At 43.3% G+C, this 20,285-nt stretch overlaps 1 protein-coding gene across 1 annotated transcript; it reads right to left on the bottom strand.

Moving 5' to 3' along the window:
• Window positions 1-574: 574 nt before the first annotated feature.
• On the bottom strand, window positions 575-19,966 carry LOC121571483 (prolyl endopeptidase). Its single transcript, XM_041882968.2, has 15 exons — window positions 19,766-19,966; window positions 17,023-17,097; window positions 16,783-16,916; window positions 14,787-14,917; window positions 14,346-14,555; window positions 9,000-9,121; window positions 8,523-8,628; window positions 7,683-7,874; window positions 3,595-3,792; window positions 3,194-3,297; window positions 2,970-3,106; window positions 2,725-2,819; window positions 2,186-2,317; window positions 1,302-1,458; window positions 575-1,135 (listed from the first exon to the last, which is right to left on the bottom strand). Exons 1-15 carry the CDS (start codon window positions 19,805-19,807, stop codon window positions 841-843), a joined length of 2,130 nt encoding a protein of 709 aa, XP_041738902.2. The 5' UTR covers window positions 19,808-19,966; the 3' UTR covers window positions 575-840.
• Window positions 19,967-20,285: the final 319 nt, after the last annotated feature.

A 20,285-nucleotide genomic window follows, 5' to 3' on the forward strand; every position in this document is an offset into this window, starting at 1 on the left:
TTACAACTAATAAGCTGAAAGACCTTGAAATGTGTCCATTTCAAAAAGCAAAACGCTTTCAGGCTATTGTGGATGGCACAATGGAGAAAGCCAAGGTATACATTTTGTGCATATTTTTGTCTGAATAGGGTAGGTATTTGATAAGACTGTCATCGGTGAGGACTGTTTATCATTGTATTGGAAACCAGGGCAGTCTGGCTGACAGCTAAAAGGCTGCAGTCAGGAACTGAAGATCCATAAAGCTATTCCACTGTAACATACTGCCACCTACTGGGTATAGAGGACAAGTGCATCCTAGAGAAATAAGTGGAAGCAATCTTACCCACAAAAAAAGTTATATTACAGGAAAAAGTGAGAAATTATGTACAATTGGCAAAACAATGGTTGAAATACAATTTTATTTATACAAAATATCTGCATTGTTGCAAAGTTTGTGTTTAAAATAAAGTGAATATATTGATAAAAGTTATCAAAACATCAGTCCAGGGTAAACCTACACAAAACACAGCCCTTATTTTAAGTGTTTCTAAAATCCCCTATGGGAAAAATGAATGGTGGAAAAACAATTGGAACCATTTCCCTGTTTGACTGCTAGGTTTTATGGGTATTATGACAAGCCCATTGTGGGGCTCTATACAGTACAGTATTAGTTTGTCAAACACCACCTGTTTTCCCAGTGCAAGTTACTCTTCTCTCATCCTCACTCCACTCCTTAGAATTCCCTCCCCCCATTCCTCTCTCCTAACCTCCTCCTCTGTCTCTGCTAATCTCCCCTGCTACTCCTCCTTTCCTTTATCTCTTCACTCCCATTTTCTCCTCCCCCTAATCCTCCTCCCTCCCTCACTCTCTCCAGCTCAGCCCCAGTGTCTGAGCGATGAAGGAAAAGATGTGTGTATCCTCCAGGATGGCCTTAGCAGTAGGCTTGCCCGCTCCATGCCCGCTGCGGGTGTCCACCCTGACCATGAGAGGCTGGCGCTGCCCGGAGCTGCTGCCCACACCGTGCTGCAGTGTGGCACAGTACTTCAGGGTGTGGAGGGGCACCACCCGGTCGTCATGGTCGGCAGTCAGTAGGAGCATGGCAGGGTAGACAGCGCCAGCTTGAGGGGCAGGGGGGAGGTTGTGAAGAGGGGAGTACCTGAGAGTGAGAGGGGAGAGAATTTAGTTCTACCAAATATTTATTGTACAAATTACGAAGTGCATGTGCAGAGCTACAATGCTGCGTCCAATGCGTTTGTGGTCATGTTCAGTATTTGATGTATGTTTAGTGAGTGTGTGTGTGAGATTGAGTATGCCAGACTTACTCAAAGAGCCATTTGAACTGCTCAAGGTGGTCTGCACAGCCGTAGTCAGTGGTCCAGGCGTGGCCGATGGTGAACTTGTGGAACTTGAGCATGTCCATCACCCCAACTTCTGCCACAGCACAGCCAAACAGGTCCGGACGTTGGTTCACACATGCCGCTGGGTGTGTGTGAGTGAGAGAGTTACATCTCAGACACACCGGTAGGATTGTCAAACATTTACCTGCCAACAGTACTTAGCACCTCTGAACAGTGTCTTAGTCAATCTCTTTTGTGTCCACACAGCCAAGACCTTGGAAGTCATCAGCCACTCAACCTAGTTAAAATACTCCAAACCAGAAGGTGGCAGCAGTGTTGTTTGGCACACAGCATGTACTGCTTTTGTTCTAGCAAGAGAAGGAACGGGCTCCCACTGTGATAAGTACCTATCGGCAGTGAGATTCTAGGTGTGTTGTGAGTGAAAGAGACCTATCTTACACTTGTTAAATGCGTAATTCTACTTTTTAAAACATACCCAACTCACTCTTTGACAAGCACACACACATACACTACAGCAACATCCAATCTTTCATAATGGCCACTTAAAATAGGGAAGTACACTTTAGTTGGGTTTGTACAATGCCATATGGTTGGCAGTCTTTCCAAATCATGTAGCTAACTACTGTTTAATGTGCTGTGTAATCACTGAATTAATTGAAGCCAAGTAGCTAACTACTATTTGATGGATTTTACATTAGCAATTATACTGAAGATATAAAAAAATGAAAATAGATAATGCAGTTATGACTGATCGAACTAGGAGACAATTTAGAAATATTGTCTTAAAACACATGCGTGTGCACACACACACACACACACACACACACTTCCCCATCCCCTCTCCATACCCACGAGCAGTCCCCCATTGGAGGCTCCGTTGATGGCTATACGGCTGGCTGTGGTGTAGTTCTCTTGGATCAGATACTCTGCTGCACACTGGAAGTCATCAAAGCAATTCTGCTTGTTCCCCAGCGTACCACCTAGACAGAGACAGGAATTCAACTCGACAGGATACAGCCATAGTCTATAGATAATATAATAATAATAATAATGGCCATTTAGCAGACATTTTTAACCAAAGCATGCAAAGCATCCATACATTTTACGTGCAGGTGGTCCCGGGAATCAAACACACTATCCTGCCGTTGCAATTGCCAAAGCGCCGCCATGCTCTACCAACTGAGCTACAGAGATAGACTGGGGCTGGATCTCAATAGTCATATCTACAGTAGTTTCCTGCTCATCTCATTAGCTCCACCCAAGGATGAAAGGTGAAGGCAAAATAGTGAAAAGCTGTGCTAGTAAAATAGACTAGCGAATCACAGCCCGTAGTTTTAGGTTAAATCAAGCTATTTCTATGTGTCTTTAGGTGGTGAAGATACAGTACCTTTGTGCCAGGTCTGTCCATACTCCCCTCCTCCTCTGATGTTGGCTACAGCCAGGATTCCCCCCAGGTGTTTGACAAAAAGCAGGTATGGAACACTGACACACACAGAGAGACACAGAGCAGACAGGTGTCAATCAAATCACACTGACACAGAATACAGGTTATTTGGATGAATTATAGACTGAATTCCTGGAGGGGAAAGATACATAATGTTCCACTGGAGATTCATGCATTGTGATACTAACTTGTAGTATGGTTGGATGGAGTGCTCAAAGCCTCCATATCCATACAGGAAGACAGGATGTGATCCATCCTTCTTTAGGCCCCGGGCATGCACCAGAAACATGGGGATTTTAGTTCCATCCTTACTGGGGTAAAACACCTGAAACACACAGCAATGTTGTCATACTGAGATTGTCAAGATACTATAAGTTGTTACTGTAAATAGTGGAATCTGCTGTTGTCATGCCTGGTTGGTGTCATAGTCCTCTGGTTGAATACCCTTCACCTCCACCTGTCTGAACACTGTGGGATCTGGAGACGCCTGGCTCAAGTCACAGTGGTAGATCACACCTGGGAGGGACACGACATAAGGAGGTCAAAAGTTAGAGATAAAGAGAAAGTTGGCAGGGAGGGTACCCAACAGTAGTATTCAATGTTAAGTCTTCCTTTGTGTTGAATGTTAGTTGTCACTCAATAGTAATAGTGAGGATATAATCCCTAGTTAATCATAATTAAGTGAAAATACACAAAAGGAGGCATAAACACTTCAGACTCGTTCATAGGTTAGTCACAATAAATTACATATCATTTTCATCTATCTAACACCACAAAATAAGTTGGAGTATCCCCTGCGTGACAGTACAGTACCTGGCGTGGTGAAGGAGGTGAACTTGTAGAAGAAGTCGGAGTGTTTCTTCTTACAGCTGAGGCCCACCACAGTGCCCACGTCCAGAGGCAGATCTCTGACCAGACCACCAGTGGACAGCTCATACAGCTGCAGGATGTCCTTCACATCATGGACATAGTTGACCAGCAGGTGGCGCTGGTTCACACAGGCCACAGAGCCTATAGGAACACAGAGAAAATGCTTACAATGTAGGCTAATTGGGTTCTTTATGAGCATATCAGCAGGTCATTTATTTCTGTTTAAAACTTGAACCATTTTCAGCTAAATAATGAAACTGGTCTTGGATTATAATAAAGGAATAATGCACCAACAACCTGACATATACACCGAGTGTACAAAACATTAGGAACATCTTCCTAATATTGAGTTGATTGAGTTGCACACCCTTTTGCCCTCAGAACATCCTCAATTCGTCGGGGCATGGACTCTACAAGATTCCACAGGGACGCTGGCCCATGTTGACTCCAATGCTTCCCACAGTTGTGTCAATTTAGTTGGCAGTGGATCTCTACTCTGAATAGCTCATTCCATCTCATCCCACAGATGCTCAATTGGATTGAGATCTGGTGACTGGGCAGGCCACTGCAGTAAGCTGAATTCACTGTCATGTTCTTGGAACCATTCCTGGATAATCCTAGCCTTGTGGCATGGGGCATTATCCTGCTGAAAAAATTAATTCACTGCTGCCATGAATGGATGCACCTGATTGGCATTGATGTTCAGATATCCTGTGGCATTCAAATGTTGCTCCACTTTTATCAAGGGACCCAATGTATGCTATGAAAACCCACCCCACACTATCACACCACCACCACCAGCTTGCAATGTTGACACGTGGCATGATGGATGCATGTACTCATGGTTTTCTTCATACCCTAGTCCTCCCATCAGCAGGAACCGGGATTCTTCAGACCAGGCAATGTTTTTCCAATTCTCCAGTGTTTTTGTTCCTTAGCCCACTGCTGAAAGAAGTGGAACTCTGTAAGGTCGTCGGCTGCCATACCCCATTCGTGTCAAAGTACGACGAGTCATGCATTCTTTTATGGGTCTTTGGGCACCAATGTTGTACTGGACTGTCAGTTGACTAACTGTAGCCCGTCTGTTGCTCTGCACAATTCGTGTCAGCCTCCTTTGTCCTATTTCATCAATGACCCGTTTTCGACCACTGGCCTGCTGTTGGCTGGATGTCCTTTGGAAGGTGGACCATTCTTGTTACCAACGGGAAACTGTTGCGCGTGAGCGGGAGCGCAGCCTATCCAGCCATGACACACATTACCCAAGGCTGGTTTAGCAGCTTCGCATAGGTGTCTTTTTATCCTGACCATTAGCCAAAAGTAGCCTATGAACAAAGGTTTTAAATGGTCTTTTTTTTATATTTTATATTTATTTCACCTTTATTTAACCAGGTAAACCAGTTGAGAACAAGTTCTCATTTACAACTGCGACCTGGCCAAGATCAAGCAAAGCAGTGCGATAAAAAACAACAACACAGAGTTACATATGGGGTAAACAAAACATAAAGTCAAAAATACAACAGAAAATATCTATACAGTGTGTGCAAATGTAGCAAGTTATGGAGGTAAGGCAATAAATAGGCCATAGTGCAAAATAATTACAATTTAGTATTAACACTGGAATGATAGATGTGCAAGAGATGATGTGCAAATAGAGATACTGGGGTGCAAATGAGCAAAATAAATAACAATATGGGGATGAGGTAGTTGGGTGGGCTAATTTCAGATGGGCTGTGTACAGGTGCAGTGATCGGTAAGGTGCTCTGACAACTGATGCTTAAAGTTAGTGAGGGAGATAACAGTCTCCAGCTTCAGAGATTTTTACAGTTCATTCCAGTCATTGGCAGCAGAGAACTGGAAGGAATGGCGGCCAAAGGAGGTGTTGGCTTTGGGGATGACCAGTGAGATATACCTGCTGGAGCGCATACTACGGGTGGGTGTTGCTATGGTGACCAATGAGCTAAGATAAGGTGGGGATTTGCCTAGAAGTGATTTATAGATGACCTGGAGCCAGTGGGTTTGGCGACGAATATGTAGTGAGGGCCAGCCAACAAGAGCGTACAGGTCACAGTGGTGGGTAGTATATGGGGCTTTGGTGACAAAACGGATGGCACTGTGATAGACTACATCCAATTTGTTGAGTAGAGTGTTGGAGGCTATTTTGTAAATGACATCGCCGAAGTCAAGGATCGGTAGGATAGTCAGTTTAACGAGGGCATGTTTGGCAGCATGAGTGAAGGAGGCAGGTATACTGAAATATTTTTGAGGTTTTTGCCCTCATGCTTTTTCATTATTCACAATTCACATACCTGCATTTCGCTTGATCAAGTAGGCTATCCATCCCTATTTTCAAAGAGCACCCCTCGTCCGATTACCAAAGACAAGCTCCTCCAAACTATTCAGTCATTCTATAATGCCATATCAACAGCAGATTATTTTGAGACTCTGCCTCGCACTTAGGAAACAATACAATTGACAGGAACCTAGTATTTTGTATAGACGTGCAAATGTTATGTGTAAAGACATTTAGGCCTACATGTGCACACAGTGCTGTGGAACGAGAGAAGACATTTATGACATCATCCTTCTGATCTGATCCTATTTAGAAATATTGTTGTTGGTTTTTAAAAAAAACAACAGATTGATTGTTTTTCACTTAATTTGATAAAAAACCATACTTATTAGAAACATTCACCATCCATGGGTTTATGGTGAGAACTTACATGGCTTGAATGCAATGCAATTTTGTCTGCTGTTTCTGGAGAAGTGCAAATATTATCTGTAAGATGGTTCCATGATGTTTATAAAACATTACATTTGCGAGCAGTATAATGGTGAGTGGACGTACCCCCTTTCTCTTTATATTGGATCTTTATCCAGCTCCTGTGAAAAGTTTGGATGTCCGTAAAACCCTCCATAGTCTGTTGCCTTGTCTGTATTATACGCCCACGGGGAGCAATTATGGTGCCTGTAAATGTATTTAGACATAGCCTATTTAAAACAAACAAGTTGTCGTTTCGTTTTTATTAGAATTTGTTTAGAATTATACACTGTCTTTTTAGGCCTTATCAATAGCCTAGTGAATTGAATCTTGCTTATTGACTACGTTTGGCATGTCCATGTCCAGACTGCAATTTACAGTAGGCCTAGTCCCTATATCAGTGCGAATGCTATAACCTATGTTTAAGAATGTATTTCCATATTAAAGCAATGCAATTAGAACAACGTGGACTACAAACATATTCATCGTATTTAGCAAATATGGGGCAGGCTATTTAACGAACTAGGCTATAACAGACTAACATTCGAATTGGAGATGATGATATATATATATATAAAATACCATAAATACACAACCTAAAGCAACCACATATTTAGCCATGGAGCGTTCTGATTGGCCAAGCCTCGACACAACTTGTTTATTCATCAAAACCCAGCCTTTTCGCACCACTGCCAGCTAATGTGTCCATCATTTCGGTTGTGAAAATAGCACAAATATTTTGGACTCACCCCCAAACCTATAACGCTACTGCCAGCACTAAGATTTACCATTGCGTTAGCTTTGTTAAAATACAGCCCTTATAGGCAGATGAAACACCACTGCTCTAATGATATCAGTCAATATGGTAGCAATATGTTTTGATGAAGAACATCCTTGTGGTATGTCAAAGGGGTAGACATCACGTGAAAAGTGATGCACTTTCATATGAACTGTTCCTGCCCGACTAGATTGAAGATGCGTGCCAGATCTTACCAAGCCTGGATAGGTATCTTATGACCTAGAAGCTTGCTACGTCGCAAACCTCTTGCAGGTGTGGTGGATGTCAAAACGTAATTCATGAGACAAAGTTCCTGGACAATGCTTACAGTGCCTTCAGAAAGTATTCATACCCCTTTACTTATTCCACATTTTGTTGTGTTATAGCCTGAATTCCAAATTTATTTAATATGATTTTTTCTCACCTGTCTACACACAATACCCCATAATGACAAAGTGAAAACATGTTTGAGACCACTGCTCAAGTTTCTCTTACCCAGGACGTCCTTGTCGTGCTGGGGTAGGAGGGTCCTCCAGTGGTCCTTGTCTGGTTTCTCCAGGTCAATGTTGATCAGGCAGTAGCGAGGGGCATCCAGGTTGGTGCGGAAAGTGAACACACTGCCCTCGTTGGTGATGTAGGAGTACTGCGCCTCAAAGTTAGCCACCAGCTTCACCCAGGGCAGCAGGCCTATGGGTACAGATGCAGTCAAATACTGAACAAAAATATAAACGCAACATGTAAATTGTTGGTCCCATGTTTCATGAGCTGAAATAAAAAGGCCCAGAAATGTTCCATACGCACAAAAAGCTTAGGAGTATTACTGTCTGCAATAAAGCCCTTTTGTGGGGAAAAACTCATTCTGATTGGCTGGGCCAGGCTCCCCAAATCCATAGATTAGGGCCTAATTTATTTATTTCCTTATAGGAACTTTGAAATTGTTGCATGTTGCGTTTATATTTTTGTTCAGTATATATTGGCACGCTTGCAATATACAATGGAGTGCAATGGAGCAGAATGTGGTTAGAGATACATTACCAGTCAACTAGAATCACTTGCCTCCAACCACATTCATTTAAATTTAAATTTGAATAATTTAGTCCAGGCCATTTTTTTACTTTGAAGTGAAAAACCTACATTTCAGTTTTTCTTGGTCCTGTGCAGTTGTAAATCAAATACCAAAAGTTGTTTTAATTTCAACTTATTTTAGAAGAAAAAGTTAATCGTGCAAGGGTACAAAAATATTTGACCGCATCTGTACAGGACAATAAGAACTAGTATTGGGACGCTCCTATGATGTCAGGTATTCAGGGTCTGATTAAGATGGTAGGGACAGACCTGTGATGCCATTGGGCAGCTTCTGCAGGTCACAGTACCACAGCTGGTTGACTGGCTCACAGCCCTCTGTGATGTCCAACACTGCATACCTGCCGTCATCTGACACCTAGAGAGAGAGAGAGAGACAGAGATAGTGCAGGCATGAGAGTGAGAGAGAGACAGATTGTGAGATAGGGGGACAGAGCATATGATTGAGAAAGAAAATACAAAAATGATCTGATGCTTGAGTACTAGCTGACGCTATGCCTGCATTAGCAATGCGAGTCTTTACTTACAAACTGAGATCATAAGATAGAAAGAGAAGACAGATCTGGGATTGAGAAAGAGATGCAAACAAGGTGGAGGAGAGAGACAAAAGTGAGGGAGATGAGACATAAAGAGAGATTGACAGAGTGATAGCAGTAGATTCATATGGAGAATGTGGTGTACAACAGGTGGGAAATGGAATGGAAAAAGCATTCTCTCTTCTAAGCCCACCGTTACTCCACTGTGCCATTTTGGATTGTCAGGGAACTCAGCCACCAGGATGTCCTCTGATTGGTTGGTGCCGATCACATGGTAGTAGAGTTTCTGGTTGAGGTTGGATGTGGTCTCTGTGCCTGTGTGGAGCAATGCAGAAAGCTGATTGGGTAACAGCACCTTTAGCGGAGTTGCAACAACCGGATGCATTCGGTTTTCAGGGATACATCTAATTGAACCTAGCTTCCTTTTCCACTGAAAACCGGATGTCGGAACTAGGGCTATGGTGGTCATGAAATTTTGGGAGCCAGTGATTGGTCAAACAAATGGTAATTCATGGTAATTGACCGTTAATTAGCATAAACATGTTTAGCATCTCCTTGCTTCCACGCACAGCCTACAAGCCACTGATGCAGACCTTTGGAACATCTACATTTAAAAAAAGTATAATACATGCATTTATTATAGCCTACACCATCACAATAAATCAATTATTTATTTTAGACAGGTCTAACGAAACATGATTTTTATTTCAGAAGAACAGAATAGCATACTTTGAGTCGTCCTTATGTTAGGCCCTGATATGGCTATGCCATATGGCTGTGGGCTACACTAGTTTATTTAGCAGACAAGACTTGCTTAGAATTCCGTGGCGTTATTTTTTATTATTTTATAGTATGAAGAATACAATTGAACATAGCTTAATAAAATAGAAAGGATATTTTCTCCAAACGATTTCAAAGGAAGTGCGCACATGTGGCTATTCCGTGTTGAGCAGTTAAGAAAGAAACTGGTCCTCCTATGTGCTTAATTTAGAGTTATTTATGTAACTTTAGTTGTGATACAAACGTTGGGCTATATGTTTTGATGTTTAATACATTCTAAGGCTGCATTATGGGACTCTAATGATGATTTGAAAAAAGTCACAAGCTGCACACACTTCATCAGTCTCTCATTCACACTTTGACAAGCACTTGATAATATTCTCACCAGGCCTCTAATATCCCAGCGGCATCCCCCTTGTGTGACCGTAATGCCCCCTAAAAAATCCATGCCTTTTGCGGCCAAAGTGGCCTTTGTGCCCTTGGGTTGAATATAATAGGCTAATTATAATTCCCTTCTCCAGGCTGCCGTGCTCCGAAGCACCTCTCACTCACATGGCTCTCTCAGATGTAGCAAATGCCCGTCACATGAACGGGTCCTTCTCATAGGCATTTCAGCTAAGAAGTAGGCTACAAGTGAATGAAGACAGACACATCGGGGACGCAACTGCGCGCGTCCCTCATCGAATTCCGAGGTGCATATTGAATATATTAGAACTGTCCATACAGTTTGCGCTTATAGCCTACTTTTCGTCAGCCAACAAGATGAGTAGGCCTAACGAACAGCGAAAGCACTAGCCTATGTCAATCTACTATCCCCCATAGTACAAAGGTTGACCTATTCTATTGGTCAACTTGTCCTTCTGTGCAAGAAAGAAAGAAAATCCAAACATACTCTGGGACAGTTGCGATAGATCCCAAATACAACCCCTCGCATCAAAAAACCTTTTAAAAGCAATGAGGCTGATCGTTTAGCTTAAAATATTGATAAACTATTAGGCTATTTTTTCACATTATGTGCGCAGCAATGCGCACACGGCAGTAGGCTATAAGCGCAAATGTTCCAAAATGCAATCAATTAGCGGGAAAACACTATTCTCGAAAGTGACAGCAAATGCGATTATGCATGTAATGCTTTATTATACAGTCCCTTGCAAGGGTATTCATCCCCCTTGGCGTTTTTCCTATTTTGTTGCATTACAACCTGTAATTTAAATGGATTTTTATTGGGATTTCATGTAATGGACATACACAAAATTGTCCAAATTGGTGAAGTGGAGTGAAAAAAATAACTTATTTCAAATAATTCAAAAAAATAAATAACGGAAAAGTGGTGCGTGCAAATGTATTCACCCCCTTCGCTATGAAGCCCCTAAATAAGATCTGGTGCAACCAATTACCTTCAGAAGTCACATAATTAGTTAAATAAAGTCCACCTGTGTGCAATCTAAGTGTCACATGATCTGTCACATGATCTCAGTATATATACACCTGTTCTGAAAGTCCCCAGAGTCTGCAACACCTCTAAGCAAGGGGCACCACCAAGCAAGCGGCACCATGAAGACCAAGGAGCTCTCCAAACAGGTCAGGGACAAAGTGGTGGAGAAGTACAGATCAGGGTTGGGTTATAAAAAAATATCTGAAACTTTGAACATCCCACGGAGCACCATTAAATCCATTATTAGAAAATGGAAAGAAAATGGCACCACAACAAACCTGCCAAGAGAGGGCCGCCCACCAAAACTCACGGACCAGGCAAGGAGGGCATTAATCAGAGAGGCAACAAAGAGACCAAAGATAACCCGGAAGGAGCTGCAAAGCTCCACAGCAGAGATTGGAGTATCTGTCCATAGGACCACTTTAAGCGATACACTCCACAGAGCTGGGCGTTACGGAAGAGTGGCCAGAAAAAAGCCATTGCTTAAAGAAAAAAATAAGCAAACACATTTGGTGTTCGCCAAAAGGCATGTGGGAGACTCCCCAAACATATGGAAGAAGGTACTCTGGTCAGATGAGACTAAAATTGAGCTTTTTGGCCATCAAGGAAAACGCTATGTCTGGCGCAAACCCAACACCTCTAATTACCCCGAGAACACCATCCCCACAGTGAAGCATGGTGGTGGCAGCATCATGCTGTGGGGATGTTTTTCCATCGGCAGGGACTGGGAAACTGGTCAGAATTGAAGGAATGATGGATGGCGCTAAATACAGGGAAATTCTTGAGGGAAACCTGTTTCAGTCTTCTAGAGATTTGAGACTGGGATGGAGGTTCACCTTCCAGCAGGACAATCTGCTAAAGCAACACTTGAATGGTTTAAGGGGAAACATTTAAATATCTTGGAATGGCCTAGTCAAAGCCCAGACCTCAATCCAATTGAGAATCTGTGGTATGACTTAAAGATTGCTGTACACCAGCGGAACCCATCCAACTTGGTCCTCTGTAGCTCAGCTGGTAGAGCACGGCGCTTGTAACGCCAAGGTAGTGGGTTCGATCCCCGGGACCACCCATACACAAAAATGTATGCACGCACGACTGTAAGTCGCTTTGGATAAAAGCGTCTGCTAAATGGCATATTATATTATTATATTATAACTTGAAGGAGCTGGAGCAGTTTTGCCTTGAAGAATGGGCAAAAATCCCAGTGGCTAGATGTGCCAAGCTTAGAGAGACATACCCCAAGAGACTTGCAGCTGTAATTGCTGCAAAAGGTGGCTCTACAAATTATTGACTTTGGGGGGTGAATAGTTATTGTTTCACAATAACACATATTTTGCATCTTCAAAGTGGTAGGTATGTTGTGTAAATCAAATGATACAAACCCCCCCAAAAAATAAATTTTAATTCGAGGTTGTAAGGCAACAAAATAGGAAAAATGCCAAGGAGGTGAATACTTTTGAAACAATTTTTTTCATTTCACTTCACCAATTTGGACTATTTTGTGTATGTCCATTACATGAAATCCAAATAAAAATCCATTTAAATTACAGGTTATAATGCAACAAAATTGGAAAAACACCAAGGGGGATGAATACTTTTGCAATGCACTGTATCTTCACTTCTGTGCGTATGTGCTTGTATAATAGTGTGTGTGTGTTTTTCAATGTGTCTGTGCACTTGTACACTATTTTGTACTGTATACGGAAAGTATTCAGACCCCTTGACTTTTTCCACATTTTGTTACGTTACAGCCTTATTCTAAAATGGATTAAATAAAAACAATTCCTCAGCAATCTACAGACAATACCCCATAATGACAAAGCAAAAACAGATTTGTAGATTTTTTTCCAAATGTATTAAAAGTAAAAAACAGATAGCTTATTTACATAAGTATTCAGATCCTTTGCTATGAGACTCGAAATTGAGCTCAAGTGCTTCCTGTTCCCATTGATCATCCTTGAGATGTTTCTACAACTTGATTGGAGTCCATCCGTGATAAATTCAATTGATTGGACATGATTTGGAAAGGCACACACCTGTCTATATAAGGTCCCACAGTTGACAGTGCATGTCAGAGCAAAAACCAAGCCATGAGGTCGATGGAATTCTCAGTAGAGCTCCGAGACAGGATTGTGTCGAGGCACAAATCTGGGAAAGGGTACCAAAACATTTCTGCGGCATTGAAGGTCCCCAAGAACACAGTGGCCTCCATCATTCTTAAATGGAAGAAGTTTGGAACCACCAAGACTCTACCTAGAGCTGGCTGCCCGGCCAAACTGAGCAATCGGGGGAGAAGGGCCTTGGTCAGGGAGGTGACCAAGAACCCGATGGTCACTCTGACAGAGCTCTAGAGTTCCTCTGTGGAGATGGGAGAACCTTCCAGAAGGACAACCATCTCTGCAGCATTCCACCAATCAGGCCTTTATGGTAGAGTGGCCAGGCGGAAGCCACTCCTCAGTAAAAAGGCACATGACAGCCCGCTTGGAGTTTGCCAAAAGGCACCTAAAGACTCTCAGACCATGAGAAACAAGATTCTCTGGTCTGATGAAACCAAGATTGAACTCTTTGGTCTGAATGCCAAGCGTCACGTCTGGAGGAAACCTGGCACCATCCCTACGGTGAAGCATGGTGGTGGCAGCATCATGCTGTGTGGTATGTGTTTCGGTGGCAGGAACTGGGAGACTAGTCAGGATCGAGGCAAAGATGAACGGAGCAAAGTACTGAGAGATCCTGGATGAAAACCTGCTCCACAGCACTCAGAACCTCTGACTGGGGCGAAGGTTCACCTTCTAACAGGACAACGACCCTAAGCACACAGCCAAGACAACGCAGGAGTGGCTTCGGGACAAGTCTCTGAATGTCCTTGAGTGGCCCTGCCAGAGCCCGGACTTGAACCCGATCTAACATCTCTGAAGAGACCTGAAAATAGCTGTGCAGCAACGCTCCCCATCCAACCTGACAGAGCTTGAGAGGATCTGCAGAGATGAGATTGAGAAACTCCCCAAATACAGGTGTGCCAAGCTTGTAGCGTCATGCCCAAGAAGACTCGATGCTGTAATCGCTGACAAAGGTGTTCAACAAAGTACTGAGTAAAGGGTCTGAATACTTATGTAAATGTGACATTTCTAAAAACCTGTTTTTGCTTCGTCATTATGGGGTATTGTGTTTAGATTGACGAGGGGGAAAAAAACAATTTAATCAATTTTAGAATAAGGCTGTAACGTAACAAAATGTGGAAAATGTCAAGGGGTCTGAATACTTTCCGAAGGCACTGTATGTGTTTGTGTATGTTTGTGTGTATGTTTGTGTGCCTGTGTGTCTCACCATCAGCCTTGCCGTCCTGCCGGGGGTAGCAGTTATAAAACACCCCGCGAGCATCGTGGGTCCAGGCCAGGCAGCTGAACTTCACCCTGTCCAGGACATCAGGCAGCTTCATGAGGTCATCAGCCTTCAGGAAGTGCACTGTCACCCAGTCGGAGCCACTGGAGCTCAGGCCGTATGCAAAGTACTCACACTCCTCCGATAGACGCCCCACTGGAAGGAGAGAGGAAGGGGAAGTAGAGAGAGGCAAGTGTATAATGTAGGCCTATCATTGATGTTTTTGTGTTTTAGCAATATACTCCACCGTTGTCACAGCAATCAAATCTAATAACAGAGGAAGAATGTAAATGGCTTGATAAGATAGGGGGAGGAGTTGTGAGGGCTCAGGTTGAGACAGACAAAGTTACGGTGTGTTTGTGTGTATTACAGTAATCAGGAGCTCACTCTTCAAAGCTACAGTCCCATCCTCAGACAGTGTGTTTGGGTCAAATAAGACTGTGGCCGGTCCATCCAGAGAGTCCTGCACATAGAGCGCATCCTGGTTCTGCAGGCCCTGGTTATGGAAGTAGAAATACCTACAGACAGAGGAAATGCCTGTTACACCATGGAGAGCATCAGACACACATATGTACTCTTTATAAAGTGTATAACAACCAGTGGAATAACCTGTATGTAACATACACTACCGTTCAAAAGTTTGGGGTCACTTAGAAATGTCTTCTTTTACCCATCTTAATCTTTAATATTTATTGGCCAGTCTGAGATATGGCTTGTTCTTTGCAACTCTGCCTAGAAGGTCAGCATCCCGGAGTCGCCTCTTCACTGTTGATGTTAAGACTGATGTTTTGCGGGTACTATTTAATGAAGCTGCCAGTTGAGGACATGTGAGGCATCTGTTTCTCAAACTAGACACTCATGTATTTGTCCTCTTGCTCAGTTGTGCACCGGGGCCTCCCACTCCACTTCTGGTTAGAGCCAGTTTGCGCTGTTCTGTGAAGGGAGTAGTACACAGCGTTGTACGAGATCTTCAGTTTCTTGGCAATTTCTCGCATGGAATAGCCTTCTTTCTCAGAACAAGAATAGTAATTCTTGTAATCGAACCCACAATTTCTGATACTCCAGATACTCAACTAGTCTCTTTCCCCCTTCTGATAACCAGGTGGCGAATCGCATCTCTGCATGTCTGGCAGACATATCAGTATGGATGACGGATCACCACCTCAAGCTGAACCCTGGCAAGACGGAGCTGCTCTTCCTCCCGGGGAAGGACTGCCCGTTCCATGATCTCGCCATCACGGTTGACAACTCCGCTGTGTCCTCCTCCCAGAGTGCGAAGAGCCTAGGCGTGACCCTGGACAACACCCTGTCGTTCTCCGCCAACATCAAGGCGGTGACCCGCTCCTGCAGGTTCATGCTCTACAACATTCGGAGAGTACGACCCTGCCTTACACAGGAAGCGGCACAGGTCCTAATCCAGGCACTTGTCATCTCCCTTCTGGACTACTGCAACTCGCTGTTGGCTGGCCTCCCTGCCTGTGCCATTAAACCCCTACAACTCATCCAGAATGCCGCAGCCCGTCTGGTGTTCAACCTTCCCAAGTTCTCTCACGTCACCCCCCTCCTCCGCACACTCCACTGGCTTCCAGTTGAAGCTCGCATCCGCTACAAGACCATGGTGCTTGCCTATGGAGCAGTGAGGGGAACGGCACCTCTGTACCTTCGGGCTCTGATCAGTCCCTACACCCAAACGAGGGCATTGCGTTCATCCACCTCTGGCCTGCTGGCTCCCTTCCTCTGCGGAAGCATAGTTCCCGCTCAGCCCAGTCAAAACTGTTCGCTGCTCTGGCACCCCAATGGTGGAACAAGCTCCCTCACGACGCCAGGACAGCGGAGTCACTCACCACCTTCCGGAGACATTTGAAACCCCACCTCTTTAAGGAATACCTGGGATAGGATAAAGTAATCCTTCTACCCCCCCAAAAAAAAAATTGTAAAGTGGTTATCCCACTGGCTATAGGGTGAACGCACCAATTGGTGAGTCGCTCTGGATAAGAGCGTCTGCTAAATGACGTAAATGTGCCCTTGAGCAAGGCACTTAACCCTAATTGCTCCTGTAAGTCGCTCTGGATAAGAGCGTCTGCTAAATGACTAAAATGTAAATGTAAATGTAATAAGTCTTTATTGCTTCTGTAATCAGTACAACAGTTTTCAGCTGTGCTAACATAATTGCAAAAGGATTTTCTAATGATCAATTAGGAGTGTGAGAGTATTTTCTTGGGAAACAGAAATAATAGTATGCAGGCTTTTGTTCCAGCCCAGCACTGAATCTGTTGATTCAGCTCATCAACTGATTCCTAACCTGTTCTTGCAGGGGCAGCTGTAGTTTAGTTCCTAACCGGTTTCTTCTCTTGTAGGGGCAGCTGTATTTTTTAGTTCCTACCTGTTTCCTCTCTTGTAGGGGCAGCTGTATTTGGGGTAGTCATAGAGCTCAGTTAGCCGCTGGTGAAACTGAGGCCTGACTGCACACTGCTCCAGGAATGGCATGGTCAGCTTATTCTGCTCCTCCACAAAGGCCTGGGCAAACACATGCACACATGTCAGAGTTCAGGAATAGGTTACAACTATAATTTTGCAATACATCCCTTGTTATTGTGTATTTTCCATAATGCATCACAATCACCTTTGTTTCTTCACTGTCAGGATCTTCCAACCAGGCATAAGGGTCACATATCTTAACCCCATGGTAGTCATCCACCTTCAGGATAGAAATACGACACTTAAATATTACAACACACTAAAAAACACACATTGTTTGAAAAGGATGCGTCACAACCTCACCTGTCTGTTCGACAGCTGAGTTCTACAGAATGTCAGTAAATCACCTTATATTACATTTAATTAATGGGCTATGATGTGGCAATTTCCAGTGGATTCCAGTTAAAAAAGAAAAAAACTGACTGATTTATGGCCTACAGCATGTGTACATGCCTCTGGCTAAAGACACAATTAAAGCAACAGTCTTAAATATATAATCTTTAGTTGCTACATCCATTATATATATATATATATATATATATATATATATATATATATATATATATCAGTGGGGAGAACAAGTATTTGATACACTACTGATTTTGCAGGTTTTCCTACTTACAAAGCATGTAGAGGTCTGTAATTTTTATCATAGGTACACTTCAACTGTGAGAGACGGAATCTAAAACAAAAATCCAGAAAATCACATTGTATGATTTTTAAGTAATTAATTTGCATTTTATTGCATGACGTAAGTATTTGATCACCTACCAACCAGTAAGAATTCCGGCTATCACAGACCTGTTAGTTTTTCTTTAAGAAGCCCTCCTGTTCTCCACTCATTACCTGTATTAACTGCACCCGTTTGAACTCGTTACCTGTATAAAAGACACCTGTCCACACACTCAATCAAACAGACTCTAACCTTTCCACAATGGCCAAGACCAGAGAGCTGTGTAAGGACATCAGGGATACAATTGTAGACCTGCACAAGGCTGGGATGGGCTACAGGACAATAGGCAAGCAGCTTGGTGAGAAGGCAACAACTGTTGGCGCAATTATTAGAAAATGGAAGAAGTTCAAGATGACGGTCAATCACTCTCGGTCTGGGGCTCTATGCAAGATCTCACCTCGTGGGGCATCAATGATCATGAGGAAGGTGAGAGATCAGCCCAGAACTACACGGCAGGACCTGGTCAATGACCTGAAGAGAGCTGGGACCACAGTCTCAAAGAAAACCATTAGTAACACACTACGCCGTCATGGATTAAAATCCTGCAGCGCACGCAAGGTCCCCCTCATCAAGCCAGCGCATGTCCAGGCCCGTCTGAAGTTTGCCAATGACCATCTGGATGATCCAGAGGAGGAATGGGAGAAGGTCATGTGGTCTGGGCGGCAGGTAGCTTAGTGGGTAAGAGCGTTGTGCCAGTAACCGAAAGGTCGCTGGTTCTAATCCCCGAGCTGACTAGGTGAAAAATCTGTCGATGTGCCCTTAAGCAAGGCACTTAACCCTAATTGCTCATGTAAGTCGCTCTGGATAAGAGCGTCTGCTAAATGACTAAAATGTAAATGTCTGATGAGACAAAAATATAGCTTTTTGGTCTAAACTCCACTCGCCGTGTTTGGAGGAAGAAGAAGGATGAGTACAACCCCAAGAACACCATCCCAACCGTGAAGCATGGAGGTGGAAACATCATTCTTTGGGGATGCTTTTCTGCAAAGGGGACAGGACGACTGCACCGTATTGAGGGGAGGATGGATGGGGCCATGTATCGCGATATCTTGGCCAACAACCTCCTTCCCTCAGTAAGAGCATTGAAGATGGGTCGTGGCTGGGTCTTCCAGCATGACAACGACCCGAAACACACAGCCAGGGCAACTAAGGAGTGGTTCCGTAAGAAGCATCTCAAGGTCCTGGAGTGGCCTAGCCAGTCTCCAGACCTGAACCCAATAGAAAATCTTTGGAGGGAGCTGAAAGTCCGTATTGCCCAGCGACAGCCCCGAAACCTGAAGGATCTGGAGAAGGTCTGTATGGAGGAGTGGGCCAAAATCCCTGCTGCAGTGTGTGCAAACCTGGTCAAGACCTACAGGAAATGTATGATCTCTGTAATTGCAAACAAAGGTTTCTGTACCAAATATTAAGTTCTGCTTTTCTGATGTATCAAATACTTATGTCATGCAATAAAATGCAAATTAATTACTTAAAAATCATACAATGTGATTTTCTGGATTTTTGTTTTAGATTCCGTCTCTCACAGTTGAAGTGTACCTATGATAAAAATTACAGACCTCTACATGCTTTGTAAGTAGGAAAACCTGCAAAATCGGCAGTGTATCAAATACTTGTTCTCTCCACTGTACATATATATATATATATATATATATATACCCATTGATTCTTGAAAAATATAACTTATAAATGCCTCATGAGCTTAGTCAACTGTGGTACCCCATCAGAACCCAAAATACAAGCTTGTTTTACTCCAATGTTAATTAACAACGTACATTTAAACAAACACGGTATAGCCTCAAAACATAGTTAAAACTATAATTGTTTATATCATGGATGGTCAGTCCGCATCCATACAGGTCTATTAATTATAGTGGTTAAATTTCTCCTTTTTACCAAAACACCACTTTGTTATTGTTTCATTTAATGATTCTAGATGTAATCTTATGACCCTTCTGCTGTATAAATTTTACGGCACATTGGACGACTTATTTCAGGGTTACTCAGCTCAGCCACACTGGTTTTGCACACAGTGAAGGCCTGCTCTTTTTTGCTCCCTCATCCTGCAATATCTTCCTTCTTGTGCGCTGCGCCTGCCACTTTAAGAATGGGCGAGAGAGATTTGAAGCTGAAAGCGCTGTTGGAATTTGACACCGACCTTACTCTCATCTCTCCGAGCTGCCGGGTACTTAAAAGCCATGGCAGAGTGTCTAAATGTGTTCTTATGTCTCTTCAAGCAGTCGCCGTCCGCTGTTTTGCTTTCTTAGTTTGTCCACCTGTCTGTCCGTACCACTACTCCACACCCTGCATGACTCAGTGACAGGATGCCCGAAGTGAAAGTAAAATCATGTTCCCCTCTCGTGTTTGACGGTGTCCACTAGTTACCACAGCCACAAAGTAAAAATGGTCTCTATCGTAAAAAAAATAATGAAAACAAACATTTGCTTTTTGGTCTTAATTTGAGGCTAGGCATAAGGTTAGCACTTTGGTTAGGGTTAGGTTTAAAATCAGATTTTAAGAAGATCATTTGCAGAAATAGGCGGGGTTTATGACTTTGTAGCTGTGGTAACTAGTGACTACCGGGTTTCACAAACTGACATGGGCAAAGATTTTTTATAACTAATGACGCGTTCAAGTGCTAGTCGGAACTAGGAAATTCAGAAATGTCCTGCTTGCAC

Source organism: Coregonus clupeaformis, chromosome 8 (genome assembly GCF_020615455.1).
Source record: "Coregonus clupeaformis isolate EN_2021a chromosome 8, ASM2061545v1, whole genome shotgun sequence".
Taxonomy (NCBI): Eukaryota; Metazoa; Chordata; class Actinopteri; order Salmoniformes; family Salmonidae; genus Coregonus; species Coregonus clupeaformis.